We start from the raw sequence: 22738 nt of genomic DNA, 5'->3' as shown, positions 1-22738 counted from the left end.
CCAGCCTGGCTGTGCTGTTAGCCCCAAAAAAACACCCTGACCTCACTACCAGCCTGTGGCACCTCACTGCGCCCCACAGATCCCCACGACCTCCCCGGCTCCACCATCCCAAGTGAGTTGAGGGGAGGGAACGGAGCTGGTGAGGGGCTGGAGCACAAGTGTGATGGAGACTGAGGGACCTGGGGGGTTCAGCTGGAGAACAGGAGCTGAGGGGAGACCTTCTGATCTCTGAACTGCCTGAAAGGAGCTTGGAGCCAGGGGGGTCGGGCTCTGCTCCCCGGGAACAAGCGCCAGGAGCAGAGGAAACGGCCTCAAGTTGCGCCAGGGGAGGTTGAGGTTGGATTTAGGAACAATTTCTTCCCCAAAGGGCTGTGGGGCATTGGAACAGGCTGCCCAGGGCAGTGCTGGAGTCACCATCCCTGGAGGGCTGGACAGACGGACATGAGGTTCTCAGGACACGGGGCAGGGACAGGGGTGGGGGAGCGGTTGGACTCGATGATGTTAAGGTTGTTTTCCAACCAAAAATGATCATTTTAACACGACTCTATAAGCACCACAGCCCCCCCGCCTCACAGCGCGCATGCGCACAAGCCCCGCCCCTGCCCCGCCCCGTGCGTCAGCGCCTGCGCGCACCTCCCGCTCCGGGCGCGGGCGGGTGACGTAAGCGGAAGGAGTCGTCACTGTCCGGTGAGGCTGAGGCGGCGCCGCCAGGCGAGGTAACGAGAGTTAACGGGGTAACGGGGAGCGGGGCCGCCGGTCGCCGCGGGGCGGGCGGGGAGGAGCGGGACCCCCTCTGCGTGGGTGGTCGCTCCTTTCTCTGGGTCTCCACTTTCGCCGGGTCTCCCCTCGGCCGCCGCTGCCGTCCCCTCACGGAGCCGGGAGGCCCGAGGGCCGCCCCGTGAGCGGGGGATCCGGCGGCCTCTCCTCACCTGCCCGTGCCCGGCGGGACGGCCCGAGGTTCGGCAGGTCTTGCCTTGTTTTGTGTATCTGAGGGTGCACATCCATTCCTGAGGGCAGAGGCAGAGGAGACCCGTCCAGAAAATCAACGCGGTCAGTGTAATCTGAACCTGCCTCAGTCCCTGGGTGAGTCCTGGGGCTGGTCTGGACTGTTGCCCCCACAGCTCTTTCTTCACAGCTGCTTTACCCACGTCTCTGCCTGAGAGAACTTAACATCAATGTGGAAGTTTAGCAAGCTCTTGTATCGTGTTACCTCAAACCAGATATTAATATATGAAGAGCGGATAATATGGTAAACCCAAATATTTTTACGTGTCCGGAGGCTGAAGTTCTCAGCTTGTGAAGGAAAAGTATCGGTGGTGACAATGTTGGGGGGTAGTTGGTGATATAGATGGTGGCATTTGAGCTCCCACACAAAAGCACAGAAGGACAATTCGTGCTGTCACCACCTTGTGACTCACCTGGCGTGGCCGAAATTGCGGGTCTGTGCGGATCCTCAGCTGGTTTGGCTGGAAGATGCAGTGATGTTTTATCTTGCTATCAGCTCGTCCAGAATCCTCTCTGGCAACGTATAGCTGGAAAATTCCAGAGCTCATTTCTGAGCTCCCTCATTGTCTGCTTACCAAAGTCCTTGTGCGGATTATAAAAAGGGCTCCAAAGCAGCTAGTCAAGGCTTATATTTTCCAAGGTGATGATTTCTAGCATTGCTTGGGGCTCAGACGGAATCTTCTGTACCTCTAACCCCCTTGTTTTCGTCTTCCCGTTAAAGAAGCAAAGGAGCTCTCGGTAAAACATGTCGTGGATCAGAGAAGGCGAGCTGACCATCATAGAGAGATTTTGTGCCAACATCATTAAGGTAAGGGATTAATTTTGTTACCTGTGGTAAAGAACTGGCAGGTTCATTGGGTTTCAGAGTGGAATTATCTGTGTGACTGCTCTAGAAAGGTGGTGTCACTAGCAGGAGTACATATTAACGCTGGCACTGGATGTATGTTCCTAAACAGCATTCGGGGATGGAAAATTACTTAAGCTTAGCCTTGCAAATGAGCAAGGCTGGAGCACTTGTCAATAATGAGCTTACACTCCCAGGCTTCCATGTTTTGTGCCCTTGCTGATGAAGGGGGGTGAGAAGCAAGGTGGTTGGATTATGCATCTAAGAAACGAAACTGAGTTGCTGCTGTGTAGAATAATAACTCACCAGTTCCAGGAAAACTCTGTCCTTGCCCAGCAGAGTCTGGAGGCTGCTGATGTTCTCCTTCTCTACGTAGACCCAATGAGATCAGCGGAAAGGAATACTCTTAAGTGAGCAAAAGCCTCATGACTTGTTTTGTTTTCTCGTAAGTCATGTCTGTGAAAATGCCTTGAACTCTGAAATAAAAAATACTTAAATTTACAGCAGCATTAAACTCGAAGCGGGGAGACGCTCACAAATAAGCGGCGCTGCCGGGAGCAGCCAGACTGACCTCTCGGCAGCGCGGGGCGCCAGCCTGGCTGTTCGCTTGCTTTTCTCTTGTGTTTCTCTTTATTTTCTAGGCAGGTCCGATGCCCAAGCATGTTGCCTTCATCATGGATGGCAATCGCCGTTATGCCCAAAAGTGCCACGTGGAGAGACAGCAGGGACATTCGCAAGGCTTTGAGAAGCTGGCGCAGGTGGGAAGGGTGTTTGCTGCATTTGCGTTGTGTGTAAGGTATTATATAATTTATACTGTTATCTCCAAGAAGTGCTTTCCTTGGCTGGATTAGTCCCGTGTTTGTTATAGATTCTCATCTTTAGGTGGTGGTATTTTTCTCCCGTTCTTTAAAATGAGTCTGAAATTCTAATCAAGTGCATTTCATTGTCAGCTCTTAATGGTTGTTTCGTTTGATCCAGTCTTAGTGTGGTGGGAGATGAGGGGAAGGTTTTAGCTGTGGAGAAACTGGGTCTTGCAGACCTGATTGTCTGCTTATCTGACTTGGGTTTTCCATTATGTTTTGTCTTGCAGACACTAAGGTGGTGCTTAAATCTGGGCATTCGGGAGGTCACTGTTTATGCCTTTAGTATTGAGAACTTTAAACGTTCCAAGGAGGAGGTGGATGGACTAATGGAGCTGGCAAGACAGAAATTCAGCCGCCTACTGGAAGAACAGTAAGAATCCTTTCATGTCTGTATCCCGCAGAGTGGAACTAAAGCTAAACTTGATTAAAAGGTGTTACAGGGATGTTACGAGTTGTGAAAATGGATTAGATGAAGGAAGCTGATCTCCCCCTCCAGCTGGAGATGTGTGTCCAGGGGCTCTGCCTGCCTGGGTGGGATGTGCAGCTCCTGGCCACGCACAGTCCCCTCACACACCAGATCGGTGTCTGTGTCCTGCGGCTTATGGTGGAACAATCCCATCCAAACAGTCGGAATACTCCAGTTTTCAGATGAGCACAGCACAATCAGAAATTCCCTCTTAGAACCAGAGTGCTGGGTGCCTTGTTTTCATGAAGTATCTGTGATCGTTTCCTAGTCCTTTGGTGATGTCTGTACCTCAGGAACTTCTATGGGGAATGATCTTTTTCCCTTTAAGGAATGGTTTGGGATGATCAAATCTAAGCCAGCTTTCAATGCCTAAAAAACATTTGGTCGTTTTGCCTTTTTGTAGCTCTCAGTTTTGCCCAAGCTATGCCTGCTGCATGCCTGGTTCTGCTTTTTGGTGGACGTTACACAAGGCAAATGTGGCACTTGTGCAGCAGAGACCACTCTGTGTTCTGTGGTCCTCACTCTCATTATTTGGCGCAGGGAGAGTCTGAAGAAGCACGGCGTGTGTATCCGTGTCCTCGGGGACCTGCCGCTTCTGCCCTTGGATATTCAGGAGCTGATTGCCCAAGCTGTGCTGGCAACTAGGAACTACAACAAGTAAGTAACGCAGTTTAAAGCAGCTGATACCTCACGTCTTCCTCTTATACCTGAAGGCTGAGACTTGGCAGACATAACTGTCATCTAGTGGACTTCCCTTGGGTTAGTCTTTCACATCTTTCTCCTCTTTTCAGATGCTTTCTGAATGTCTGCTTTGCGTACACGTCGAGACATGAGATCAGCAGCGCTGTGAGGGAGATGGCGTGGGGAGTGGAACAGGGGCTGCTCGAACCCAGGTAACTCTTGTCGTGCCGTGTGAGGTTTCACAAATGAAAACCGCCTGTCTTCCGTCCTGTGCCTCATTAAAAACCTCTCAGAAGCCAAGTGGCTTTTAAATAGACCTCATTAAACCAGTACGACTGGAACAAATGACTTAAAGTTACTATGCAATGTTTGCTTTTTATTGGTTTGGTTGCCGTAGTGATAGATACACAACCAAGACAGAAGAGAAATGAGGTCTGTGTCTGAAGTTAGTTTAAATGTGAAGGCAGATTTTAAGCCACAACAATTGGCTGCTTGGCTGGCAGTTTTAGCTCTGAGGTCAAACAACAGATGAATCATGAATAGCGAACTGTTCCTCCACCCTGGAAGAGACGGAGCACTTAGCGCTCTGCTCCAGATGGAAGTCCTCACAGTCCAGTTCCACCACTGGATTATGTTTCAAAGAGTGGGGGCTGACAGAGCATTTGAAATAGCCTGTGGAGCAGGGTCCAGCAGAAGCAAGTTGGTGACTGGTTGTGGTACAGCTCCACCGCTCAGTTTTAATCTGCAGTCCTGTGTTTATAAAAAAACCCTCAGTAATTCTGATTTAGTTGTGCCACCTCTGTTGGCTCAGGAAAGTGATCTTAATAAGCTGCAAACAATGACCTGGATATTGCTGAAAGGAGGTTGTAGCGAGAGGGTGTTGGTCTCTTCTCTCAAGTAACAAGTGATAGGATGAGAAGAAATGGCCTCAGGTTGCACCGAGGAAGGTTCAGATTGGATATTAGGAAAAAATTCTTCCCAGAAAGGGTTGTGGGGCATTGGAACAGGCTGCCCAGGGCGGTGCTGGAGTCACCATCCCTGGAGGGTTGGGCAGACGTATAGATCAAATTCTTAGAGACATGGATTAGTACCAGGGTTGGGTTATGGTTGGACTTGATGATCTTGAGGGTCTCTTCCAACCAAAATGATTCTGTGATTTGTCTTTCTTAGTGATGTGTCTGAATCGTTGCTCGATAAGTGTCTGTACACCAACAACTCCCCTGACCCAGACCTCCTGATTCGAACCTCTGGAGAGGTTCGGTTGAGTGATTTCTTGCTCTGGCAGGTAAAGTCTTTGTTTTCTCCTTGAAGTATTCCATCTTCGCATCAGAGAGTGTTCTACTGACTGCAGGCATGAGCCAACACGAGGGCTCTTCAACTCTCTCTGCCAGGGGTTGGGTAACTTCTTGGGTGGACTCAGTGCTGGGGCACCTCTGAGGAACCTGTTTCTTGTTCTGTGATTGCCTAAAATACCTCGCAGCAAAAGTCTGAAATTGCATCATCCTGAAAACACTTAACAAGAAATGTCCTCATGATGTTTTTTGTATAGAATTGACACTAAGGTTGTCTATATTGTTATAACTTTGAGTCACTCAGAGTCCTTTTAAACGATTTTATAGTAATGGTCATAGGAACATGCTGATTTGAAACTTTGAGGGACTTGATGGCAAAAATAGCTTTTAAGTTGGAATCTTGCATCTTTCAGCTCTAGGATATCTTCACCACAACTTTTAGATTCATTAAGCACTTTAAATGCCACGAGTGGGCAGCAAGGAATATCATGAGATGTCATTTGATGAATGGCTTAAATGTCACGTCCTGATCCTCAGTTCATCTGTTACTCCCTTACCTCAGCCCTTGGTAGTCCAGTGTTGCTATTTTAGTTTTATTATACGTCTGTGATGCTTAAGCTGTTAAAAATACCGCTGTGAAGATCAACATAGTGTTAGAAAGAATTCTGCTGGTGTCCTGCAGGAATGGATGACTAGTGTCCCAGCATTAAAAACTAATTAATAAAGAGACTCTACATAGTGCAATTTCAAACTTTCCTGGCTAGTATTTCTTTAATTTTAAGTAGAATCTGATAACACAGCCTAGGTAAAATCTTTGTCAGACAACTGGCAGAGTTTCACCAATAGAGCTGTATCTCGATGACATCTCACTAGATGATTAAATCGTTGGTGATGTTGTTTTTGCAGACATCCCATTCCTGCCTGGTGTTTCAGTCAGTCTTGTGGCCAGAATATTCCTTCTGGAACCTGTGCGAGGCCATCCTCCGCTTCCAGATGAACTACAGCGCTTTGCAGGTAAGGGAAATGGAAAACTCGAGGCAGCGTGTTCCTGCACAGCCGTGTGCTGGAGATGGGCTGAGGGAGCGCAAAGTGGGAGCAGCAATTGTTTGTTGACTGCGGTGAGGTAAGATCTGGTTGCAGTTGCAGCTGATGTCAGGTGTGTTGCTTCTCCTGCGCACACGTGGGTTGTTACAGCGTCATAGCAGGTGGCCAGGCTCTCATTAGAATAAGGATTTCTTCTTGCTTGTTTGAAAGGCCAGCATTCCCTAAGCGTGTGTGTGTCAGGTTATCTCACTGTGACTGGTTTTATTCTTTAGAAAAATGAAAGCTTAATATTCTTGCATGGAATTGTCTTTTTGCTGGTGGAGGCTGCAGGGCAGGATATGTGCAATGAGAAGAAATCCAGGAGAGATGTTTGGCAAAAATATTTCAGATACTTGAAGGACAGGCAGGGTAGCTACTGCCTTTACCTTTCTCCTGCCCATCCTGCTATGCCTCAAGCCAGTGAGTTATTAGATCACAGGCATTTGGGAATGCTGAGCCCACTCTTGCTTATTTACTGGAGCTGATTAGCTTGATACCTGTCAAAGAATGACCCCATAAATCAGTGTTCTGAATCCCCTAAAACCTTTCAGCTGCTGTGTGAACAGGATCAAGGATTCTGCGTTGACACTGGTGCCGACAGCTTGTGTGCACATCCTTGGTTTGAAAGTCCTCTTGTACGCTGCTCTGATTCTGGTAGCTGAGGAGTTTCCCACAATCTGTCATGACCTTTGTCTATTTGAACTCGGGGTTAATGCTGTCAGCAGACTTGTATCTTGGGGAAAAGGTCTTGTAGGATATCCCTGTATTTTTTTATAACCAATCAAGCAGGATGCCTCAAAAAGTGGAGGAGGCGCACACAGAGCCACCCTTCATTTAACCTGCAGACTGATGGCCAAGCAGAGGCTATTTCTTCCATAACCTGTTCTGCAGATGAGCTAAAAGGCCTGATAAAGTGCTAACGCTCTACTGCTTTTCACTCTAGAAGGCGAGAGACTCCTACATGGAGGAAAGAAGGCGACAAGAGATGGAAAGGGATCAGGATTACGTGACAAAGAAGCTGCAGCAGGAAGGGTTTGCGTCCCACGGAGACTCTCGGCGCCGACGGACACTGTTGCAGAAATGCACCGCCATGCGGGAAGAGAGAATCCAGGGCTTCCTACAAGCACTAGAGCACAAGAGAGCGGACTTCTTTGAGAGATTGTGTCCGGTGTCCGCGTGACATGGGTGCTGGGGTCTTGGGAAGACAACTTTTAGCCGTGTGAGAGGGAACGGCTGCTGCCCAGAGGGGTTCGCTTGGTTTGGTGCTGGGCTGCTCTAGGACTTCACGTCCCCGCTGGCCCTGTCTGAGGGTACTGTGAACCTTTCTAGTTCTGTAAATGCTGCTGAGGAAGGAAATGCCGTCCGTCTGTCTCACCTTCCTGCCCTGACGATGGAGAACACACACGCTCCACCATATCTCCAGTGCTCGGTACCTGGCTGCGACAAGAAGTGACCTAAAATGAGTCTGCAGTTCTGTTTGACTCCTTGTGAACTGCCCCAGGCAAATGATTCTGTCCTGTTAAATCAGTCTGGACTTGAATTCTTCCCAGGGCTTTGCAGCAGCAAATCTCCTGTTGAGGTTTCCTCTGCTGTCCTGTACGGGATCCTCACTTTCCAGAGGGAGAGGATTATTCCTGGTGAGAAAGGGAGCCCCGTGCTGAGCAATGGCAGAGATATTCCCCGCTGCCCTGCTTTGTGACAGCATCTTGGCTTTTCCCCACTTCGCCTGATGCGCTGTATCTGCTCTTGGTTTCCAAAGAGCTAAAACAAGGTGTTGTCAGCCTTGATGTAAAGAAAAAATAACTCAAAAGTTTCACCAGGCCCTGTGATCACTTCTGAGCGCTGTATGTGGGGAAAACCCAAATGCTGAAGATGTTGGCACAAACTCTGCTTAGGAAAAAGGCTCTGAGCCAGCAAGGAAAAGTATTGGTTGGGAATTAACTTCGTGGCTTAAAAAGAAGTTAGTTAAACCCAAGTGATGGGTGCAACATGCCAAATGGCCGCAACCAGTGTGATCCCACCCGCAACCAGTGTGATCCCACCCGCAACCAGTGTGATCCCACCCGCAACCAGCGTGATCCCACCCGCAACCAGTGTGATCCCACCCGCAACCAGTGTGATCCCGGCCAAACTGGGGCTGTTGACGTGACTGTACTGGGAGCGGCTGGAGCAGCTGGGGAGGGTTTGTTCTGTTTTCCGTCGGCAGGGAGGTGGACAAGCTAATTTCCAAGATTGTTTCCGTCTTTTAATTTCTTATGTTTTCCGTCCCCGTGGTCAAAATAAGATAAAACGTCTTGATTTTTGTTTCCAATGCAGGTGCAGCAGCACCAGCTGTTGCTGGTTTTTTAAATCCTCCTTTTTCCCTCCAGGTGAAAACTAGAAAATGCAGATGTAAAGGACTTTGTACTTGCTGAAAACTCAGCGGTTTCAATGATATTGTGAAGAGGATAAAGACATTATCAAATCCCGAATAAAAATATTCATCCATCCTTATCCGCTCGGCCTCACCCCACGTGACCCCGGCGGGCCAATGGGCGGGCGGGGATCCGGCTGGAACCGGTTGGGCCGCGTCGGGCTCGATATAAAACTTTATTATGAATAAACACCGAATTGAAATTAACGGGGTCGGGAGTGCGGGCCGCGCTCCGCTCCCCCCTTCCCTCCCGCCGCCCCGACGGAGCGATGCCCAAGAGAAAGGTACGTGTGGCTGCGGCCGAGCCCCCCCGCGCCTCTCACGCCGTTGGGCCCGTCCCGCCGTCATCCTCCCCCCCCGTCCCGTCCTGGTCCGATCCGGCCGGTTGTGGCGGGAAAAAGCGGCCGCGCTGGTGGCGCCAAAACCGCCGCTCCGCGGGGACAGCGCGGGAACGGGGCCGCACTGACCGGGCAGCGCGGCTCCCCCGCTCCCCCCGCCCCGGTTGGGCGGACCCGCCCCGCTCTGGGGCTCCCGGCCCGGGGATCCCGGCTGGCGGAGCCGCCGGTGGCGCCAAAACCGCCGGTGCCTCCCGCCCCTCCCCGAATCTCGGCGGCCTCCGGCCCGCCCAGGGGTGGGTGGTGCTTATAAATACTTATACAATAATTGACAAATCCAGTTGAAGCGCTTCAGCTCTGAACTGTTTTGAATTCCTGTCCTAAAACGTAAATATATTTGGGTGGAGTTATTTGTTTAAAAATTGTATGTTTTTTTTAAAAAAATAATGTAACGGGAGGGTTTTTTCTCCCTGGCAGAAGCCCGCTCCTCCAAAGCCAGAGCCTAAACCTAAAAAGGCAGCTCCAAAGGTAAGGTGTTGTGTCAGCGCTGTTGTTGAGATGTAAATCTCAGAACTGTTGCAGTAAAACTTTGCTGCATTGTCACCTCTGTGAAGTTACACTGAAAACTTCTGAATTTTACAAAACTTGCATTAAAAAAAAAAACAAAGTGAAGATTTCTCGGTCTCTCAAGGATGCAAACGTTTGCGTGTTATGTTCTTTTTGGGCCAATGCCCAGTGCTGGTTTTTACCATTCTAGTTTTTGGATTCTTGTGGCTTAACGAGCGGCCGTTGGTAATTGTAACGGTGATGGTGGTTTTGCATTGACAGAAGAGCGAGAAGGTGCCCAAGGGCAAGAAGGGGAAAGCTGATGCTGGCAAGGAGGGAAACAACCCTGCAGAGAACGGAGATGCCAAAACAGACCAGGTACAGCAGCACCTTCTGTTACGCCAGCAAGTTATTTCTTTCCATGTCAAGCCTAAACAGGTTTAGACTTGTGCCAATATTGCTTGATTATTTCGACCTGTTGCTCATGACACCAACACATCAACAGGTAGTTGAAGAGTTAAAGTGTCTCTTTGCCAGTTGAAGTTATTAGGTTGGTGCAAAAGGAATTGTGGTTTTTGCATCGTTGAAATTTGCCGTTTGATATTGGAGCACCCTTATGTTATACCTCATTTTAATATACTTTTCTTGATTTATGTCTTTTTGCTACTGGCTTAAAACTTGCTGTTTGTATTTATTTTAGGCCGCGGAAATGACGCTAGACAAAAAGGAATTGCGAGCGATTTTCTTCTTGGAGTTCAAAATGGGTCACAAGGCAGCGGAGACGACTCGCAGCGTCAACGCGGCGTTTGGCGCAGGAACCGCGGACGAGCGCGCGGTGCGGTGGTGGTTCCGGAGGTTTTGTGAAGGAGGTGAGCGAGGCGGCCAACCATCGGAACGCGACAACAGCCGGCTGAGCGCCGACCCCCTGACAACCACACGAGAAGCTGCCGCACAACTCAGCGTTGACCACTCTACGGTGGTTCGGTGTTTGAAGCAAATGGGAAAGGTGGAAAAGCTTGAGAATCAGGTGCCTCACGAGCTGACCGAAAATCAAAGAAATCGTCGTTTCGAAGCATCGGCTTCTCTCATTTTACGCAACAACAAGGAACCGTTTCTCGATCGGATTGTGACATGCAACGAAAAGTGGATTTTATACGACAACCTCCAAAGCGCTTCCCAGAGTCAAACAAGGTCATGGTGACTGTTTGGTGCTGCGCGGCCGGTCTGATCCACCACGGCTTTCTGGATCCCGCAGAAACCCCCACATCGGAGCGGTACGCTCAGCAAATCGCCGAGATGCACCAGAAGCTGCGACGCCTGCGGCCGGCGCCGGGCAGCGGGAAGGGCCCCATTCTCCTCCACGACAACACGCGGCCGCACGTCGCGCAGCCGGCGCTTCGGAGGCTGCACGAGTTGGGCTACGAGGTTTTGCCGCGGCCGCCGCGCTCGCCCGACCTCTTGCCCACCGACTACCACTTCTTCAAGCATCTCGACAGCTTCTTGCAGGGAAGCGCCTCCGCGACCGGCCGGATGCAGAAGACGCTTTCCGGGAGTTCATCGAATCCCGAAACGCGGATTTTTACGCTATGGGAATAAACGAACTTACTTCTCGTTGGCAAAAATGTGTTGGTTGTAACGGTTCCTATTTTGATTAGCGAAGATGTGCTATGATTAATAAATACGTATTCCTATTTTGTTTAATATACATGTGTTCCTATTTTGATTAATGTATTTGAGCCGTGTCGTAATGAGTTAAAATTCACAGTGCAGAACCGCAATTACTTTTGCACCAGCCTATCTCCCACTCTCCCGTCGTTTTTTATTCAGGAAAACGCGGGTTTGCCGGCCCCGCGGTGCCCCCGAGCGGCTCTGCAGCCGGGGGGGGCGGTTTGGGGGTCCCGGTGCCCCGGCTGGTGCTGAACGAACAGCTCCGCTCCCCGCGCAGCGCCCGCGGGGGCGGACGGGGGATGCTCCCGCCTTTCCCCGGGGCCGCGGCCGCGCTCCCCATCACCCCGGCAGGGCCCTCCGCTTTCTCCCTTGCTGATTTTTTCCTTTTTCCCCCTTTTTTTTTGCCTGCCCCCCTTTCCCCCCCGCCCGGGTTTTCCCGCCCGCGGGGCTCTGCGCGCCGGGGGGGGGGGGGGGCGCGAGGCCCAATTGCGCGCGCGCCGCCTCCTCAGCACCTCCCTCCTCCCCTCCCCGCCTGGCCCCACCCCACGTGACTCCGGCGGGCCAATGGGCGGGCGGGGCGGTGGGGATCCGGCTGGAACCGGTTGGGCCGCGTCCGGCTCTATATAAAACTTTATAAACACCCGATTGAAATTAGTGGGGTCGGCAGCCAGCGGAGCCCGCCCGGAGCCCGCCCGGAGCCCGCCCCGCCGCCCGCCCGCGCCGCGCTCCGCTCCCTCCGTCCCTCCCTCACCCCCTTTCCCCGCGGCTCGCCGACCGAGCGCGCCCGGCCCCCGCGCCCCCCTCCCTCCGCCCGCTCCCTCCGCCCCCTCACGCCGAGCGCCGCTCTCCCTCACACACACACACACGCACACACACACACGCACACACACACACACACTCACACACACACACACACAACGCGGCCGCACGGAGCCATGCCGAAGAGAAAGGTACGTGGCGCCGCGGGACCGGGCCGCCTCATCGCGCCCCTCACGCTGCAGGCCCCTACGGCCCCGCCGCCCCCCCCGCGTTACCGCCTGTGGGAGGGGGGGCGGGACTACGCGCTCATCCCCCCCCCCCCCGTTCGGGGCGGTAACGGCTGCGAGGAGTCGCGCGAGGCCTCCCCGGGGGTGGGGGCGGGGCGGCGCGGGGACCGTTACCGGCCGCGCGCGCGGGGGCTAACGGCCGCGGTGGGGGAGGGGCGCGCGCCGGTGCGATCCGGTTGGTTTTGGCGGGAGGACGGGATGAGGCGGGGGAGGGAAAGGGCGGGAAGCGGCCGCGCTGCTGGCGCCCGGGCGGCTTTGCCGCCAAAACCGCCGCCCCGCGGGGGCAGCCGTGGGCGGGAGCGGGGCCGCCCTGAGGGGGCAGCGTGGCTCCCCCGCTCTCCCCGCCCCGGGACGGCCCGACCCGCCCCGCTCTGGGCTGGGTCGCTGTGGGGCTTCCGGCCCCGGGATCCCGGCTGGCGGCGGCGCTGGGCCCGCCGGTGCCTCCGGCCCCTCCCCGAATCTCGGCGGCCTCGGGACCGCCCAGGGGCAGGTGGGGGCGGCCGGTTAACCCCCGGGAGCGCCTGGAGAACGTTTCCTTTCCACATGGGGGGGTTAAACATAACGGCTGGTGCCGGTGCAACTTGTCGCCGCTAAAACTTGTGTCTCCCGTCCTAGGCTGAAGGAGATACCAAGGGCGACAAGGCCAAAGTTAAGGATGAGGTAAGGAGTTCAGCATTTTCAGAAAGTTGGATTATAAAGTGTTTATGTTGGACAGTGAGATTTAACTTCGTCGAAATAACTGCGGAGCAAGGAGATGATTGGTTGTAATTGAATCGGGCTTTTCGAAGTATTAACTGTCTTTTAACCTTAATCATGAAAAGTCTAGTTAACTAACTTAACATGAGTCTTATGTTTTGTGAGGACAGAGAATAAGGGAAGTAGAAACGTAAAAAATAGCACGGGGAATTTATAGGTTGGAATAAGAGTTACTTTATGAGGTTTTGAGAGTTCATGTTCCATTAAATTCAGTCATTTTTCTCTTTAAACAGCCCCAGCGGAGATCGGCGAGGTTATCTGCTGTGAGTATTCTCTTGTTGAGCAGAGGTGTCCCAAAACTCAGTAGTTTTAGGCTTTAGTATTACATACTATATCTGTGAGAGCTGCGGGTGTTCTGCAGAGACGCGCCGTTCAGCAGAAGGAAAGTTGCTGGCTTAGTGCGCTGCCCCATTGTGTGGTGCTATGGGAGGGGTAGAATAATTGACAAATCCATTTGAAGTGCTTCAGTTTCAAGTGGTTTGATTTGCTTTCCTGAACTTGATAATGTTTGAGTTGAGTGTTTTGAAAAAGTTGTATGTTTCTCCTAAAACAATCTGAGTAACAGGAGGGTTTTTTCTCCCTGGCAGAAGCCCGCTCCTCCAAAGCCAGAGCCTAAACCTAAAAAGGCAGCTCCAAAGGTAAGGTGTTGTGTCTGCGCTGTTGTTGAGATGTAAATCTAAGAACTGTTACAGTAAAACTTTGAATAACTTTGAAATTGAGCTGCATTGTCACTTCTATAAAGTTGCACCAAATACTTCTGAATTTTACAAAACTTGCATTAAAAAAAAACCAAAGTGAAGATTTCTCGGTCTCTTAAGGATGCAGACGTTTGCGTGTTATGTTCTTTTTGGGCCAATGCCTAGTGCTGGTTTTTACCATTCTAGTTTTTGGATTCTTGTGGCTTAACGAGCGGCTGTTGGTAATTGTAACGGTGATGGTGGTTTTGCATTGACAGAAGAGCGAGAAGGTGCCCAAGGGCAAGAAGGGGAAAGCTGATGCTGGCAAGGAGGGAAACAACCCTGCAGAGAACGGAGATGCCAAAACAGACCAGGTACAGCAGCGGCTCCAGCACCTTCTGTTACGCCAGCAAATGATTTTATCCATATCAAGCCTAGACAGGTTTAGACTTCTGCCAGTAAAGAGGGGTTATTGCTTGATTATTTCAACCTGTTGCTCATGACACCAACACATCAACAGGTAGTTGAAGAGTTAAAGTGTCTCTTTGCCAGTTGAAGTTGCCACATGAGAGTTGTTGTTTCACCTTGTTCTGAAAATACAGAAAGTTTGCACACAATGAAGCAACTTCAGGTTGCCTTTTATGGTACTTCAAATGTTAGATTTGTTAAAAATTAGGGTGCTGCAGCCCAGACAAGGTTTCTTCTGTTCAGAGCATTGCTAATTAGAGAAATGAGTTATCAGTTGTTTGTTGCAAGTCTGTGGTGTGTATTGACTGGTTCCTCTTTTTCTTTTAGGCACAGAAAGCCGAAGGTGCTGGTGAAGCCAAGTAAAAACGTGTGAATTTTTGATAACTGTGTACTTCTGGTGACTGTACAGTTTGAAATACTATTTTTTATCAAGTTTTATAACAATGCAGAATTTTGGTTTACTTTTTTTTAAGCTATGTTGTCAGCACACAGACCGCTTCGTTGTTGTGTTTTGGGGCGGGGGGGGGGAAGGGAGGGAGGGGGCAGTGGGGACAAATGTCACTTAGTCTATTTCTTGGAACCTAAATTTTAATAAGAGAAGTTTTTCCTGGTCCCCCAGTTTTTGGAAGAAGGGCTCTTCCTGAGTAGAGGGGGAAAGGATTCCCTTGTGCTGCACGTCTGTTCAGTCCTGTGAAGTGCATACGAGTGAACGTCCAAGCTCCCAAGATGCCTATTGCCAACTTCAAACCCGCAGTTTGTAACGGTGTCTGTATTTCCTTCACGTCTTTGCTGTTTGCGTAGAGCCTGTCACTCCAAAATCCGCCACAAACGGCATTTTGGGACTTAACACTCGAAATGCGTTGTTGGGTGATCCGGACTTCTGGTGTCCAATTTGGGATATAATGGCTCGAAAAGGAGCTGTACGACTTTTATATTGTGGATCTTCAGATTAAGAAAACCTGCGTTTTAATTTTTTTGTTCCTCTAAAAGTTAGGGTAGGTTTGTGAAGAGTTGTTAAACAACATGCTAAATGTGAAAGTGTCCACCCTCACTCTAAACTTTTCCCTTTACGAGTATGAAATGAAGATTCTTCGGTTTTATAGCAACTTTTATGTTTTGGTAGTCCATGAAGGGAGGGGAGTTTGACAGTTGTTGTAAAATGTTGCAGATTGTAGCCCATGTCCTGCCTAAATTACCATGATTGTTTATGAAAAGTACCTTTAATAAAGCTGGATACGGTTTGGCTTGGACTGTTCTTAACGCCTTTCTAGTTGCTCTTGCCTTTGTTTCGCCTCTGCTGTGGCTGATGGCAGAACTCCCTTGCTGCACGCCAGGTATGCGTTTGTATTTAGGCGACGTTTTCCTAATGGCCAAGGCTTGGTTTTAAGCCTCTTAATTTGGAGAATTAATTCAGACAATTCACAAGTGGAAAGTGGCATTTCCTGACCTGAAAGTTAGATCGCTGCAGGTCGTTTTGAAACTTGAATTATTAGGAGGCCCAAAGTGGAGTGTGGAAGTGAATCTACTGCAGTAAATTATCTTTGTTACTGGTTTTAAAGTCCTATACAAAAAGGGGAAGAATATGGTAATCTTGAAGTTCCTGTGGAGAAAAAGAAATTTTGGTAAGCTTTTCTTGGTGGTGAAACCAGAACTAGCTCCCAAAAACTGATTATGTATTAGGTTTCTGTGCTTTAGCTTGAATATTCTTGCTTGTGCTAATGAAATACAGACTTCGCTGTGGCGGTGACTAAGCAGGACACAAGATTTGAGTAAAAATGCACCGTTTTTCTAGTCCGTACTTACACTAGAGACAGAGCCAAACCAAAAACCCCATGTGTGATTATCTCCTAGAGTAACTTTTCTCAGACTGAATATTTTATGCCTCTGCTTGGCCTTTCCTGGGACTTGAGTGTCTGTTCTCGATTAAGTTCTGTGACCTGTTTCAACCTGTGCTGTTTTCAGAGAGAATCCAAAGAAAACAAGCAGGGCAGAGTTTGACATCAAGAAGTTTTCTCTGTCTAGAAAGCGAGAAGTACATTCTAGAACAGCTGGACCTATCTTGCATTATCATAGCTGGTATGTCTTAAATTTGCCCTAGCAAACAGAAAATAATGTATATACCCCACCCAGAAGTAGCTTAGAAATGGCCAACAAGAATAGTGACAATTTTAACTTGGTGCTTCAAGGTGGGAACAGAGTCTAGGATGTTCTCCAAGAGATGCAGCTTGTGGGGAGCCCTGGGACATGGTGTGTGGGGTTGAGATCTTGGGGCAAAGCTGCTCCAAAAACTGGTTCCAAAGGAGTCAGGTGGCTGCTGGAACGCGCTGGTGTTCCCTGCGAACATCTCTGCTTGGAAGGTCCCTTCATCCCCCAATTGTTCCATAAAGTACTGCTAATCAAGTGTAATTGCAGGGTTTCTTTTTTGTCAAAGAACTTGCTGCTTAATTATTAATCTTTTCAATACCTAGAAGTCTAAGCAGAATGTTACTGTACAGGACATTTTTCTCCAGCTAGGCAGGAAAATTACTGTTTTATGGAGTATCTGCTGCAGAAATTTCCCTGTAGCTCCTGAGCTGCGCTGTCTCCTGCTCACCAGTGAACTTCCAAACGCTTTATCTCATATTCTGCATCAACTGCCTCAGTGTCTTTGCCATGTGTTACTTCATGCTCGTACCATGGAAAGTATTGACGTTTTAATTTTTTGCTACAAAGTTCCTGCATTTTCCTTTATCCTGGTCTGGAATCTATTTGCTGATCAGAGCATCCCCTCTGCATACGGAAAAGTTGCTGTAGAGAAGTTCTAACCCGGTTTCTTTGCGTGATGTGCCACACGTATTCGATGCTGCAAGATTTGAAGCTCTTGCTCCATCCGAGGTGTTTCCCACTGGACGTGTCCATGTGCTGCAGTTATTGGCCTGTTGGGCTTGACTTGACATGCAGGGCTCATCTATTCCTCCTTAAGCAAATAGAGGGAAGGGATGCTAAAGACAGTAAATCCAACTAATTAGTTCTGTAAATTAAAAGCTAAAAGAGCAAGCAACCCTCTGCTGCAATCCGTGTGTGTTTAGTGGTTAGAACAGCCACAAATCTGCATCTCCAGCTGCCAGAACGCCTTAAGCTAGAAATAAGTTTTTCTGTTAAATGGTAATCATTTTACATGGAAAACTGTCTCTCTGTATCGTCTGGGATGTGATTTATGCTGCCGGGTGCATTTAAAAAGCTGGCCTGGCAGGTGGTCTTTGCATTAGCATGTGTTTTGTCCTGTTTGTTGGAGCTCACAAAAACTGGAGGCTACCAGAGCCTGGTGGAAACAAAGCTAACGTGAAAAGCGACCCGATGAGCTCCCGTGGAAGGGCACCGGGGCTGTGCAGTAACGTGCAATTATCTTCCAATTTAAAAGACTGAAAGCATCCCATTTGAAATCAGGCTGGGGATTTGAGTGTTAAAACTGGGAAGAGGCAACAGTTCCTACTTGCAGCTGATAATTAGGAAAGGCCGTGGGTTGCACTAAGTTTAGGTAAAAATAAAGTGTCAGGTGCAGGAACGAACTACTATCAGAGCTCGGTTGCATTCCTGGGCTTTGCTCAAGTGTCCTATCTATAAATTTATGTGGGTTCTTTGTGTGCTGTTCTTCAGTACTTCTCAAATATTGGTATCTTAAGGACCAGCAATGACAGTTTTGGAGGCAGCTGGATAATGTTGAAACAGCCTCATCACTTGATTTTGGTGGTTCCTGTGAGAGCTGGGCTGGGCTGTTACACATTGATGTGTCCTGTACTTAGAATAAGACACAAAAGCTTTTTGTCTTTTTGCTAATTACCCCAGTTCTGAGCATTCCCTGTCAATTTACATTATAATTTTTATTGTTCTGCTGTCTGATACCTTTCCCACCTTCCTTTTATCCATCCTTTTACAGAAAATCTTGCACAAGAGATGATATACAAGGAGCCAGATTCAGTGTGCAGGGAGAATCTTGCTCAGAGCTGCAGTTCCTTGTACGCAAAGGGGAGCAGCTGCATCCAGGATCCAGAAAGTCACCGCTGACCGTAGAAAGACAGATGAGCAGGTTCAGTGTTCTTCCCAGGCCTTGACGAAGTACTTGTCTACAAGCATGGTTTAAATCCATGTAAAATTAGTGGCTATGCCACTAAGTTGTTTTTCAGTTGATTAATTTCAGCATAAATTGCCTGGGAAATAGACCCAAACTGCTGTTATCATTTATTTGCCTCTTAATAGGTAAGATTGCAAAGAATGGTGGAGTTTGAAGGCGCTGAAAGCTTTGGCAGCCTTCCAGCAGAGCCTGCGGAGCATCCCTGCTTTCCTAATACTGCAGATTTTTTGCTGGGGTCTTAAGAACATTTAGATTACTGAGAAATGATAGAGCAGAGTCTCTGGACTCCCCAAATCAATTTATTAACACTAAGTGACAATTAAACGTGAGTAGAAGTTAATGTGAGCTGGTTACAGGCCAGTGGGTCACTTCCCATAGTCCTACAGAACCACCTTCACCCCCACCTTGGTTTTATTTTCAAGTGAATGTGGATTGTTGGGCCTAAAAAAGTAGAACAAGGGCTCCCCAGGAACAAGAAGCTCCTGTCCCTGCTCCTCCTAAGGCGGTGCCCTTGGATTAACAGTTTTGAGTTGCAGGATGATTCTCTCCTGCAGCAGTTTTCATCTTGCATTCACAGAGCTCAATTATATTTGGAAGAAGTGACAATCTCGTCCTCCCGTCAGGCGAGCCCTGCCAACGGCGGGTACGAGGAGCATCGAGGGAGGAAAACGGGCTCAGTTTCACACAGTGAATATTGAGTTGCAGGATCATTAGCGTTGGAAGAATCGCCTCCCTTGATGTCACAGGGGTTTCATTGTCCCTAAATCATCCCAGATATGGTAATACCATACCCAGGGACTAATACTGCTGACTATAATTTCTGAGGAATGGGTCTGTATCCTGCAGTTGTAGAGACGAAATGGAGCTATAGTTAAACTCACAATTTACAATATCAGCCTGTCCTCAGTGGATGGGAAGGAGATGGCACAGGGGGAGCCGACTGAGAAAAGTTTGATTTGAGCTAATGAGGAGACAGTGACTAATAAAGAGCTTTAATACGTTGGTGTTATGAAGACTTCTGATGGTTTTTTAAATGCTGAGCCTTTCACAAAATTATCTTGACAGTCTGGTTTTTAACCATCTTCTTGCAAAGGAAATTCTTAAGGTGCCAGGAGATCTGTGGTGTGGCAGAAGAAACAGCAACAGAAAACAGCAGGGAAAACTTCCTAAATGTGAGATCTATTAAAATGCATCGAATCCTCCAAACAAGGGACATAAAACTGCTCTGGAGAAAGTACTAAGGTGGTGGAAGGAATGGACCCGCAGTGGCTGCAGGTGACCTGGTCGCATCCTGTCACTCCACCTCCCAAAGCACCTGCAGGTACTGGCAGATTCTACCTTTTGCTACCAGATACGTAACCCCAAACTTGCCAGGTTTCCCCTTCTGAGCAGATTTGATTGTGGATTTCATTTTCTCTTACTGAATTAACCCACATTTTTAACAAATTTCCCTCTGCGCAACAGCTTTCCCCTGCTCTCAAGCTTGTTGGTTGCCAGAGAGAAATTACTATTAGATTACTATTAATCCAATTACACTAGATTACTATTTTAGCATTGCCCAGACAGGAAATTTTGTGTGCCTTCAGTCTAATAAAGTGGTATCTCTGTGCTTTTTGTTGATGGAAATAAGTGTTATCTCGGTATGAGAACTGAATGTACATATGTTAGGGGGGACTGATTGTAAACTTGGGCAATTGAATTAGTTTTTCTCGTGATTTCCTTCTTACTGGAGATAAAACCAGAGATTGTTACTATGTTGTGGGTATTTGGAGAACAGGTTTGCTTGGACTGCAGCCTGGTTCGAGATGCCTGTGTTTCCCTACCGTACCGTAAATCAAATTAGCTTCCGTGTTGGCAAGCCCTGCAGAAACGAAGGAAGGAAAATTCCATTGATACTGAATTAATTTGTCACGGAAAAATAAAAATACCCTAGGTTTCAAAAGTAAGCTGGATCTGATTGAGGTTGCCAGGAGGAGGTTGGATTGGAAAACTTCATGGTACGTCCTTTCCACAGCCCAGCAGACTCGGGGGTTTGTGTGGTGTTCACCTCGTTAACCACCGCCTTAATTAACAGCCTGTTCCTTCCCTTCGCCACACGGTGGTACCAGAAAACACAGAATCGGTGCTTGGAAGCCAACAAATGGCAGGCGAGGCCCAAAGGCAGCACAAGCTGCCTGGTAACGAACTCGGGAGGCTGGAGCCTGGCTTATCACAATCTCACGTGTGTTATTTGCTTTCAGAAAGCGGGAGAATCACTCTTCCAGCAACCTCCGTGCTCTTCTGCCACCTTTGGGGGATCAGCGTTAGACAAACGATCACCTGAGCAGTGTGAGTCCCTCTGAGCCTCTATTGTATCCATAGAATCACAGTATACAAGCACTTTCAATTTTTTGTTATGTTTTTGCTTGAAATCCAGAGTGCCCAATTCATTATCAATTTACAGGCGTAGCTGACGTCTCACAGGAACCTATCTGTGCTATAGCGAGCCTTGGAACTTAAGCTTCCCAAATTCTATTTTAAGAATCACCAGACCATTCCTTTTCTTCCTCGGGCAGTTATCGCAGCTGCTGTAGCACATGTCCTGAAAATTTAAGCCTAAACTAGAGCTGCCGTTATCTGTCTTATCTGTTCTCAACTGGGGAAGGGATACTGTATCTTAAATCCATGTTTAAATAGGTATCATATAAGCCTGGTCACTTTTAGGCTTGTTGGTACAAATTATAGCATCAGACTTGCTGAATCTTCAGCCTGAGATTACAGAATAAATTGTGTCGTTCAAAGAAATGATGCGTTATTAAGAAGCTTCCTGCCCTTTCAGTCCTGTCTCCTCTTGCTTTTGTATGGCAGTATTTTGAGTGCATGTGTTTTTCTCTACAAGATAAATCTAGGAAATGGAATTGTAATGCTTGTGCTAACTCACAATACTCATCAGTGTGATTTTTCTGATGCTGTAAAACTCTGTGCTCAGTTCACCAGCCAGCAGCTTTGACCAGCATTGCATTTAAGTATCACAGAATGACAGTTTATAATGTGTATTGAGCTGAAGCAATGCCATCAGTTGCAAGAGAGCCGCTTTTCCTTCACCTTTTATGTTATGAAATACCTCAGTCACTGGGTTATTTCCTTCTAACACATGCTTTCCGTGTTTGCCTTTACCAAGGAGCCGCGTGTAAAGCTGGAAAGGAAGCGGCTGCTTCCCAGAGTTGCCAAGATTGCATATGGGGCACTTGACACCCTCGTGATACTTCCTTGAAGTGGATGCAAAACGGAAAGATGAGCTCCTGGTAGGTCAAATTCATCCCTTTAGTTCTCAGGACCTGCTTGGGGTGGGGATTTATGCATTTATTGGATGAAGTGGAGAAAATATCACCTAGAATTAAACGGAAAAAGCAGAGATTTGTAGTCACTGGCAAATATAAATGCTGTGGCATGAAAACATAGCAAACATTGAAACCAAATGTTTCAGGGACATCTGAGTGTACACGGTACTGAAAAATAGGACGTAGATTTGAATCACTTGGCTGCATTAAATAGGCCCTGTCACCATGCCCTGCTAGTTCCTAGATAACAAACCTACAGTGATTACTCAGTGATATTTAAACTAAAGGAGGGAGATTCAGGCCGGATATGAGGAAGGAATTGTTGCCCTGAGGGCGGTGAGAGCCTGGCCCAGGTTGGCCAGAGAGGTGGTGGCTGAACCATCCCTGGAGACATCCCAGGCCAGGCTGGACGGGGCTCTGAGCACCCTGAGCTGGTGCAGATGTCCCTGCTCATGGCGGGGGGGGCACTGGGAGGCTGGGGAGGTCCCTACAACCCAAACTATTCCATGATTCTGTGATGGGGCTGGCAGCCCCACAGCCACCTGGCTGGACTGCAGCGAGGTCGTTTCTGTGCAGCGCCTGCCTCACACGTGAGTAAACGGATTGTTTAAGATAAAACACCCCAATGTCATCCCAAGGTCCTTCTCACTTGCCGTGTGCTCCACACGGGGTCGGTGCATTCGCTGCCTTTGTGCACCAGAGCGGTGAGAAGCGCAAGGACTTATTTTTCGAAATCACAGGTGTTGGGTTCCTGCCCGGTATGAAGAAGCAGTGTCTGAGCAGGTAGCTCATTACACAACCAGATGTAGGCGATGACAGAACCGTGGCTTCTTTGCGCTTCCATGCAGCGAACCCAGCAGCAGTTCTCATGCACGGTTGCCTTATGTAAGTCTGTGTGCAATACTGGGCTTTCCTCGCAAGAGGGATTCTTCCAGCATTGCCACCCGCCCTCGGCTTCTGCAGATTTTTTGCATCTCAGACACAGTCCCCATCTTACACTGGGAAGCAAATAACTCAGATTTTCTGAGCAGCACACAAGAATGAGACAGGTGGATTTGTAGCCTGCTAACAGAAAACCCTTTGGGCTGAACTTTGAATGCCTGTATAGTCACTAGAGAATCATTCTGAAAGAGGATTTTTCTAGTTACAGATCAACAGAGGTGT

At 48.8% G+C, this 22738-nt stretch overlaps 3 protein-coding genes across 4 annotated transcripts; all 3 read left to right on the top strand.

Moving 5' to 3' along the window:
* Positions 1-648: 648 nt before the first annotated feature.
* Positions 649-8545, top strand: DHDDS (dehydrodolichyl diphosphate synthase subunit). 2 transcript variants are annotated; one of them, XM_082071285.1, is made up of 9 exons: positions 649-716; positions 1727-1813; positions 2491-2607; positions 2940-3082; positions 3719-3835; positions 3970-4071; positions 5030-5144; positions 6058-6165; positions 7178-8545. In XM_082071285.1, exons 2-9 carry the CDS (start codon positions 1751-1753, stop codon positions 7412-7414), a joined length of 1002 nt encoding a protein of 333 aa, XP_081927411.1. In that variant the 5' UTR covers positions 649-716; positions 1727-1750; the 3' UTR covers positions 7415-8545. The 2 variants fall into 2 exon arrangements, with proteins under 2 accessions (XP_081927411.1, XP_081927412.1); XM_082071286.1 differs by lacking the exon at positions 649-716 and adding an exon at positions 733-1083.
* A 164-nt stretch (positions 8546-8709) lies between these two features.
* On the top strand, positions 8710-11229 carry LOC309449286 (histone-lysine N-methyltransferase SETMAR-like). Its single transcript, XM_082071292.1, has 4 exons — positions 8710-8931; positions 9460-9510; positions 9811-9906; positions 10229-11229. The coding sequence occupies exons 1-4, from the start codon at positions 8917-8919 to the stop codon at positions 10727-10729; spliced, it is 663 nt and encodes a 220-aa protein (XP_081927418.1). The 5' UTR covers positions 8710-8916; the 3' UTR covers positions 10730-11229.
* Positions 11230-11755: 526 nt separating this feature from the next.
* HMGN2 (high mobility group nucleosomal binding domain 2) lies at positions 11756-15398 on the top strand. The gene is made up of 7 exons (XM_082071300.1): positions 11756-12059; positions 12114-12146; positions 12858-12902; positions 13232-13261; positions 13586-13636; positions 13954-14049; positions 14471-15398. The coding sequence occupies exons 2-7, from the start codon at positions 12132-12134 to the stop codon at positions 14504-14506; spliced, it is 273 nt and encodes a 90-aa protein (XP_081927426.1). The 5' UTR covers positions 11756-12059; positions 12114-12131; the 3' UTR covers positions 14507-15398.
* Positions 15399-22738: the final 7340 nt, after the last annotated feature.

The sequence above is a fragment of the Streptopelia decaocto genome (genome assembly GCF_964273445.1).
Source record: "Streptopelia decaocto genome assembly, chromosome: 23".
NCBI lineage: Eukaryota > Metazoa > Chordata > Aves > Columbiformes > Columbidae > Streptopelia > Streptopelia decaocto.
The sequence above is the reverse complement of the archived record's forward strand: the minus strand, read 5'-3'. Positions and strand labels throughout refer to the sequence as shown.

Coding starts and splice junctions, on each gene's coding strand:
- DHDDS (XM_082071285.1), top strand. CDS start 1,751: ATGTCGTGGATCAGAGAAGGCGAGCTGACCATCATAGAGAGATTTTGT. Junction 2,608..2,939: donor GCTTTGAGAAGCTGGCGCAG/GTGGGAAGGGTG, acceptor TTTGTCTTGCAG/ACACTAAGGTGGTGCTTAAA. Junction 3,836..3,969: donor GCAACTAGGAACTACAACAA/GTAAGTAACGCA, acceptor TCCTCTTTTCAG/ATGCTTTCTGAATGTCTGCT.
- HMGN2 (XM_082071300.1), top strand. Junction 12,903..13,231: donor AGGCCAAAGTTAAGGATGAG/GTAAGGAGTTCA, acceptor CTCTTTAAACAG/CCCCAGCGGAGATCGGCGAG. Junction 14,050..14,470: donor GAGATGCCAAAACAGACCAG/GTACAGCAGCGG, acceptor TTTTTCTTTTAG/GCACAGAAAGCCGAAGGTGC.
- LOC309449286 (XM_082071292.1), top strand. Junction 9,511..9,810: donor CTAAAAAGGCAGCTCCAAAG/GTAAGGTGTTGT, acceptor TTGCATTGACAG/AAGAGCGAGAAGGTGCCCAA. Junction 9,907..10,228: donor GAGATGCCAAAACAGACCAG/GTACAGCAGCAC, acceptor TATTTATTTTAG/GCCGCGGAAATGACGCTAGA.